We start from the raw sequence: 9,012 nt of genomic DNA, 5'->3' as shown, positions 1-9,012 counted from the left end.
GCTTAAGTGGATACCACAATCAGGGCTGCAGGCCCACTAGTAGCATTTAAAAGCCCTAAGCAGATGTAGGTATAAGCTAATGCTACCATGTTTTAAACAAAGAGCACAAGCATGGTAGCACAAGTTAGCAGTTGGAAAGGGTGCAGAATCCTAAGTCCAGCAAAAACAAAGTCAGCAAAAAGAGGAGGATTCAAGGCAAAAAATTAGGGGGAAACCACGCCAAGGATATCAGGTCTAACAGGAAGATAGAACAAAATGCATTACAATACAGGACAGTATGATATTATAGTCAAACAAACAGCAAACAGTCCCAAAGATGAGATGCTTTGGATGAAAGGCGTGGTACATTTTGACATAAATAAACCAAAAACTAAATAGGAAGCTTGCCCCTCAAACAAATAACCAGCCATTTGCTTTCCCAGAATTTGTTCTGCTTACTAGTGAAAGAGCCTACACAAGCGCGCGTGGGTCCATTGAAGATCAAATGCCCTTTGTCGCACCTGATGTCAAATTGTTTGTTTGTTCTAATTTCTATTTGCCCCTGTAAAGAATATGATCCTCTTCTTTGGAAGAGTAATAAAATGTACTTTGCATTTTTTATGTACCCATATAAATTATGTTGAACTTTAAGACATAATTTTGCAGCTACGTGCAGTTGAGTGTGTAATCAAGCTGGTATTTGATTTTCCTGACAGATGGAGAATATTCCAATGCAGTACTACAAAGAACAGGATCAACAAACGCAACAATGTTTGATGCCTGGACACACAAAGAAGTCTCTGTACTAGTGTCTCTGTAGATCTTCACATCCTACAGGCTTTTGATTGGGGATCAAGCAGCAATTAATGACGAAACGCTGTTTAATAACCCCCAAGAGTCTTTAAAAGCAAACCCTAAGCCCCAGCTTCTGGGTAAAGTCAAGTCGAAGCAGGCAAAGATTGCAGACTCTAACTAACTCCGACCAGCATGACGACTTTTGTGACCTCGGCCGCCATTTTTCTGCTGTTAACAAACATTTGCAGCAGTGTTAACGTCAAGGTAGGTGTCTGTCTTTCCAAAGCGTACAAACTGCGCTGCATGCGCTGTTTATTTGTAAAAAATAGAAGTAATTCTAGGGTCCAAGGGGCAGATTTACAAGCCCCTTGCGCCACTTTTGCGTCATTTTCCCCATGTTAATAATGACGAAAAATTGGCGCAAGGGACTTGTAAATCTGCCCCCAAGTGTTTTTCCTAGGAGCCCGCTGGGAGCTTTGCAGGATGCCAGAGTTGCTGAAAGCCGCTGCTGCTTAGTTTTGATTCCACCACATGCCTCATTCTTCCATCTCCCTGCAGTTCCTGTTTTTTTAACTCTCCCTCTCAGGTTATATTACAATCCCTACTTTCTCTTTGTCTCTCTTGTCCTGTGTTTCTCTTAACTCTTCTTTTTCAATTTTTTTCGCTTTTCTCTCTTTCGCTCAGGGTCAACCGTGAAAATAATTTCCGGTCCCCAAAAAGGAGTGACTGTGCTCACAACTTGCAGTCACACGTTACGTGCTGCTAGAAAGAGGATTATAAGCGGCCCAGCATTTCTTGGTACATATTCAGTTGCTTAAAGTTGGCAGAATACATGCCTGGAAAAGGGCCCAGACTACAGAAAATTATGCAGAAATTGTCAGCAATATCGCTTGTTGGCCTTTCCAGCTGCAAAACTCAGAATGGTTCTGTAACACCGTGCTGTACTACTAGGTACGGTAGAACCACTCCATTGTTACAAAGCCACTTTTATTGTGGTCTTTAGTTAAGACTCGTTGATTAAGGTACCTCCTCTCTCAAATTCCCAGTTCTATGACACGTAAACAATTGCATCATATGTTTGTTCCATTGTATTCATTTTTTTTTCATTTCAGTTCATTTTGTTCAATTGTGCATGCCCATAGTTGCTGTATTGCGCTGATTCTGAACCTAAAATGCCTTGTGAACGGTTGGCTAGGACTGTGTGGTGTATAGATTAATATGTGTGATCTATAGCATTAGGAGGACATATAGGGGCATATGTACAAGGGGATATCACCACAAGAATGTTTAGCGACGTTCAGATGGTGATGTGCCCTTCTCCATAACTGTAAAGAGGAGTTAAACCACTTTCCATGGGGCTTAACTCCTTCGATGCTCAGCTCGTCATGAGCCACGGTGCTCGTTTGCTAATGACGAGCTGAGCTCGTCATGACCGTTAGAACGCTCACACGCGGGGCTAATTCCCCTGCTGTGCTGGGCGTTCTAATGGTTGCAGATATGGTGGTCCTAGACATAGAATTCCACACACAATTATTTAAAAAATATTTTTTCAGTTATTTTTCATATGCGAAATTAATCCTGAAATGAAAGAAAAACACAATAGCCCAAAAATACACAAGTGTCCAGTCTACACACAACAAAAGATTTGTTCAAACGTTTTAAAAGTAGAGGAGAGAACTCTACTGTTTATTCTCAATAAAAATCTCCTCATAAGACAGTACACAAATATACAATATATACAGTTCGGAACAGAAGGGGTTACCAAAAGAGAGTAAGGTGCATAGAGTGAGAAGTTTTATGTGCTCGTGTGAAAGAAAGAAAGGACCAAGCGGTCAGGGGATAGTGAATAGTATAGTCGTCTTAGAATCCAAGGCTGAGAAAGTCGTTGGTTTTGATTTTGGACAGAGCCTGCCCTCAAAAATTAGTTTGCAAAGGAAATGTCAATCTTATTGTCTTTGCAGCGGTCACTTCGCTCAGGAAGTTTTTTGTCTTCAGAGAGGGTGAGTGGGCAGGGGCCACCCTAGTCGCCTACAGACAGAGCCTTATTGATAGGCCGCACAGTTCTACGGAGGAGACACAGCGTGTATACTGTTTGACTGAATATCCAACCATCATCTTTCGCCGAAATAGCGAGGTACTCGAGAGCACGTTTGAACGGCTTTCTCTCACCGAATTGACCTGTTGGCAAAATGGCACACCACTAAAGGGTGTCCGCCTACACTTCTGGGGTTACATGAATGCAATGTAACTACGCTCCTTCCCTTCACCTTCCCGTCCTGATGAAGACCCGCCTATGAGGATACAAACTGCCCTTCCTATCCTTGGGTCGAAACGTCAACATTTTTCCCCACAGTGAGCCTGCATCTTCTATGCCCCTGCCCACTCACCCTCTCTGAAGACAAAAAACTTCCTGAGCGAAGTGACCGCTGCAAAGACAATAAGATTGACATTTCCTTTGCAAACTAATTTTTGAGGGCAGGCTCTGTCCAAAATCAAAACCAACGACTTTCTCAGCCTTGGATTCTAAGACGACTATACTATTCACTATCCCCTGACCGCTTGGTCCTTTCTTTCTTTCACACGAGCACATAAAACTTCTCACTCTATGCACCTTACTCTCTTTTGGTAACCCCTTCTGTTCCGAACTGTATATATTGTATATTTGTGTACTGTCTTATGAGGAGATTTTTATTGAGACTAAACAGTAGAGTTCTCTCCTCTACTTTTAAAACGTTTGAACAAATCTTTTGTTGTGTGTAGACTGGACACTTGTGTATTTTTGGGCTATTGTGTTTTTCTTTCATTTCAGGATTAATTTCGCATATGAAAAATAACTGAAAAATTTTTTTTGAAATAATTGTGTGTGGAATTCTATGTCTAGGACCACCATATCTGCAACACTTGATACCCAGGTCCTAGGACTTTCTTTGGGTTACCCCATATATAATAACAGGCGTTCTAATGGAACAGGTGTGGTCATGAGCACACGAGCACTGTGCTGCATGACGAGCTGAGCTCGTCATGAGCACAGGGCGCTGTGCATGCCCCCTCCCCCCAGCACAGCGGGGGAAGGTGCCTAGCTGGGAAGGTGTTAACACTGCCTTGTAAATAAGCCCCTTTTCATGCACAACTTAGCATGAAAGGGGCGTGCAATGTGTGTTGCTGTGGGCGGTCCACTGCAACACCCATTGTATTTTTTACGCTGCCCCTGATTTACAAGGCTGGGGCAGCGCTAAAAAATAAAGACAGGGAATACCTGGTCTAAGAATGGCGATACGAGGAGAAATTATTGATTTCTCCTCAAATTTGATCTTTCTATGTGTGCTGCATTCTGCAGCACACATAGAAAGAGCAAATCGACTTTATTTGTTCATGTGCAAGAAGGTGTCCCTTCCTGCACGTAGAAAATCACCTGTGTAGCACAGTCACCCTTGCAACATGGCAGCAGGGTGACTGTGCTGGCGCTAGGTTGCATTTTTAGTGCCAGAGCTAGGGGAACACAGGTATGTAATGTATGTTTGTCAATACGGCGTATCCCTGCATTTTGAAAATGTCGGAGCCCGGCGTTGCCACATTGGGCGTAGAATTGTGCTCCGGCATTTTCTTGTACTTATCCCCTTAGTTTCTAAAGGCCTGGTTTCAAACATTTTTGTTCATATGGGTTCAATCAAGGTGCAAAAATTCTATTTAACTCACAAAAGGCACTGGAAAATATCTAATTTCTGCCATCATGTTGAAATTTTCATAATAGCAAATGTTGTTTCATGGCGAACAGTTCCAAACTTAATTGGAAACAGGGTTAAAATATTTTCTCCACAAAGAAATAAAAAGATACGGTAAAAGATGCAAATTTGAATATGAAAATATTTGATAAGTTCTTCACTCGGTGTACATATGTGTGTAGACCTTGAAAACTGATAAAGTGTTAGGAGTAATTCTGTTATATTTTATGAGTCCTTGAAAAGTAATCTATTTGATCGAAACATTCATGTGATCTTATGGGGACAAATGTCTGAGTTTTCTTCCTTGGGAATTGTGCATCAGGCCGTAACTGTTCTCATTGATTCCAGAGTCCTTGCCACTTAACCAAAATGCACGTGATGCGGAGCACTTTTATTTATGCCCCAGTGCCTCAAATATTAAACGTATGAGATAAATAACACACATGCCAAAAAATAACATCCTATTTCTGTGTCTCATACCCACCTCCACATCACATTTTGTTTTCAACCAGATCCCCTGGCACAATACTAGTTTTGTACAACACCGTGCCTGAGATACTCACACCATACAAGAGATACTCATACCGTACCTGAGATACTCACACCATACCTGAGATACTCAAACCATGCCCATGCCTGAGATACTCACACCATGCCTGAGATACTCACATCATGCCTGAGATACTCACAACATACCTGAGATACTCTCACACCATGCCCATGCCTGAGATACCCACCACATGCCTGAGATACTCACACCATGCCTGAGATACTCACATCATGCCTGAGATACTCACCACATATCTGAGATACTCTCACACAATGCCCATGCCTGAGATACCCACCACATGCCTGAGATTCTCACACCATGCCTAAGATCCTCACACCATGTCTGAGGTACTCACACTATGTCTGAGGTAGGCCGGTTACAATAAAACGTGCTCTACTACCCATGATGCTCTATAAAATAAATAAATTGTGCATTGTTACTCTAGTTGTACGATTGGCCTAATTAATATCGCCTACAACATTCATGTGGCCAATCACTTTGGAGAAATCCAAATAAGGGACTATCTTGGAGGCATGCCGAATTGCTGCTTTTGTGACTTGTTGAGGGCCCAGCATGGCGCTTAAAGAATGACGTTTATTTTCTGCACAGTCTAACTCCTACTACATCTAATATTCACATTTCTGCCCAATTGGAAGTAATTCCGACGTTCACAGGCAAAGGGGGATTCCCGCGGTGGCACTGAACTGAAAACACTGCCTGGCTAGTAGAATAGAATACCCGAAGGTTTTGCCTCATTTCCCTGCATAAAAGCCAGCAAGATTTACCTTGCAAAATCAGTTAGAAAACAGCCCGCGGCAATATATATTGCTAAGAGAACACTTTAAGCAGCAAGCCAAGTACTAGTCACATTTTTGAATAACATTATTGGAAATGTATGTGCGTGTGGCTTCTCTCCATCTGTCCACATATCTAAATGGCAAGTGCAACTTCATCAGAGAGTTATGACTTTTTGAGCACAGTACGTTGCTTATTTGTATATGTAGTTTTGTTGTTACCTTTCTACCTGTATTCTTCAAATACCAGCCTCAAACATACTGCTAATGAAAATCCCAGAACTGACTCAAAGTATCACGGAGTGTAGAGCCTCTCAGAGCTATGAAGTTGTAGAATTGAAGTGTGCCAGAATATGTTTATCGCTTTGTGTTATTTTTTTTAAATAGGTTAATTTACGGAGGAGGGGGTTTTAAAGAAAAGGCCTAGATTTATCAAATTTTGGAACAGCGCAACGCAGCAAGAAACATTTCTGTGCTGCTTCAATTGAATAGGGCAGGAATGTGCCATATCTATCAAGATAGGGTGCATTCACCCTCTCCCCTTGCGTTGGGGCACTAGTGGCTGCCTACCACCAACGCAAGGGCCCTTGCACCATGGTGCGTTGCGGGCAGGATTATTTTTGTGCAGGAAGGTATGCCTTCCAGCACAAAAAAACATTTTTAGAGATGTTTTCCTCTTTCTAAGTGTGCTGCAGAATGTCGCACACTTAGAACTAGAAAACAAGGAGGAAAACAGATTTTTCTCCTCTTTGAGCTTCTATCGAAAAGGCGTACCATTTGGGCGCCTTCCCACGTTTATTGTTCTTGGTAAATCTGGAAATGCACCAAAATGCATGAGTGGATGCATATGAATACACACCCACCACTCATTTAATGCTGAGTAATGCAAGGCAGCGACTTGCGCTGTCTTGCGTTACTTTGGATTTGCCAGTAATGCAATGTAACGCAATGCAAGTAATGCAAGGCCACGCAAGGTAGCCTTGCATTACATGGTAAATCTGCATTGAGAATTGTGTTGCCCTTGCGACACCCTACGTGATGCAATGGCAACGCAATCCTTTGATAAATCTGGCACATACTATTTGCTCACAAATAGCATCCTGCCCCTCCACATCATTGTCTCAAATGTATTCGGAAAACTCAGAAAAAAATCAATCCTTTTTTGAGTTCTGATAGTATATTTCTTTGTCTGCAATAGAAAAAAACTACTAAAATTCACAGAATAGAATCTAAAAGAAACATAAAACACCACTGGATGAGCTGTTCATGTCTGCCATTGGACAATTGTTGACATGTCCAACTTTAGTCTGTTGCTGGATATTGTCATGTACCCCTGATGTACATCCCATTGTGCCCTTAATGGACATCACTCTACGTCCCCTACTGCACGTTGCCCTGTAATCTCATAATGTATGGAGCCGAATGCCTCTGAAGTGCACATCACCTAGTGTTACTAGATCCACCATGCCTCGGGTTTGGACCCAGCTTATTCCTGCACTCCTTTAAGCGGACAACGCGGTGCTGATGCTATAACGGCAGAGGGGGTCCCACATATGCTTAACTCCTTAATTGCCTTCATGAACTCATTAGATCCGAGTACCAATTTTCCCAAACCTCACACTATGGTCTTTGTTATAGAAACAAAAGTTAAAGGAAATGTGTTGTGAATGGAACAGAAATAACCAGTATCCACTTTATCTTATCTGTGAGTTCTATATGATGACAGGGACTTGTGGGTCCTGGTAAGGCAGACCAAAAGGAACTTAATGGCAAGAGCAGTGGCAGCGTCTTTGATTTTGCCAAAAGACTGGGGTCCAAACCTGTACAGGCTGTTCTGAAAGTCTTTGACGCCAAATGTATCTCAATTTCCAGTTATTGGATTGACATCTGGGGATATAAGGATGCCACGGATCTACAAAGAGAGGAAAATAGATTCCTGAGAACAATGGTAAACATCCCCCAATTTGTGACCTCTTATATAATCCCGAGCTGAGGGTGGGTTAAATTTCTGACCTGTGAGATCTTGCATCTCTTCTAAATTGGATTTATATCTGGATTTATCCGGATTTGACCCTGAACCAGACAATTAACAAAGATTGTCTGTCTTTGGAGAAGGTAAACAGCATTTTATGGCTCAATTTTGTTAAGCGCTTTGTGATGAAATTGGGTCACACAGAGCTTTTTATTTTCTCCAAAAGGGATTACAAGGAGAGATTTGAGATGGGTTTAAGATTCACTTCCTCTCCCTCACGAACTCAGAGAGGAAAGTGATTGAACTTACCACACCAACAGTACGGGTCTATGGGGCATATTATCAAGGGGGTTTATCTCCGCTTTTTTGGCTTTAAAAGCCAAGAAAGCGGAGATAAAATTATCTCCCTATTACCAAGCTGTCGCTAACACCAGTTAGTGACAGCTAATAGGAGATAGCGACCATCTTGGGCCCCGCTTTGCATGTCAGTGATATTTATCACTAATGACATGCAAAGTGGGCGTGCCAAGATGTTAGCGACTGGAAACAGTCCCTAACATCGCTATCTCCTATTACCAACTTTTGGAGATATTCGCGCTAAGCGGGAATATCTCCAAAAGCTAACACCTGCCCTGAGCAGTTCTTAGCCATGTTATCCAATGGGAGGTGGATAACATGGCTAAGAGCATTTGCTCGATAATGCATGAATATCGCTGACTTTTCAGCGATATTCATGCATTGCGGCCGTTTTTTATCGCATTTGCGATAAACCTTGCTAATAGCAAGGTTTATCTGCGATAAAAATTGCCGATGTGCGGCGATAATTTTTGTCTCTAAACAAGTTAGAGACAAAAATTATCGCTAGTTGTTGGTAATATGCCCCTATATTCTCTACAAATCCTGCCCTTCACATGGGCGCTATTTAGTTTTCCCTTAGCATTGCTTTTCCAGATTAGGTTCAGGTTAAAACCTTTGCACTGGTCACTTTCAGTAACTCAGGGGCGGCACAAAGTGGAGGATTTGGGCACCTGCACGTGTGTCAATTTTTCACCACATGATACTATGCATTTTGCAATGATCTGTGATCATTACAGTCTCTTGCAGCAAGTCTTTTTAGTGCCCCTTCAGAAAGAGTACTGTTTTGTACAAGTAAGACCGGCTCTAATTTATCCCCAGATGCTGTTGAGTCCTTTAGTCTGT

General features: G+C 42.1%; 1 protein-coding gene across 1 annotated transcript in view; it reads left to right on the top strand.

The window, feature by feature from the left end:
- The first annotated feature begins 909 nt into the window (after positions 1-909).
- The window catches only part of LOC147711519 (guanylin-like), a 54,024-nt gene continuing 45,921 nt past the window's right edge, over positions 910-9,012 (top strand). Inside the window, exon 1 of the mRNA XM_086920204.1 lies at positions 910-1,038. Within this exon, the coding sequence (XP_086776330.1) occupies positions 967-1,038 (72 nt within the window). The 5' untranslated portion in view covers positions 910-966. The remainder of the gene's footprint in view (positions 1,039-9,012) is intronic.

This window comes from Lissotriton vulgaris, chromosome 5, assembly GCF_964263255.1.
Source record: "Lissotriton vulgaris chromosome 5, aLisVul1.2, whole genome shotgun sequence".
Classification (NCBI taxonomy): Eukaryota; Metazoa; Chordata; class Amphibia; order Caudata; family Salamandridae; genus Lissotriton; species Lissotriton vulgaris.
The sequence above is the reverse complement of the archived record's forward strand: the minus strand, read 5'-3'. Positions and strand labels throughout refer to the sequence as shown.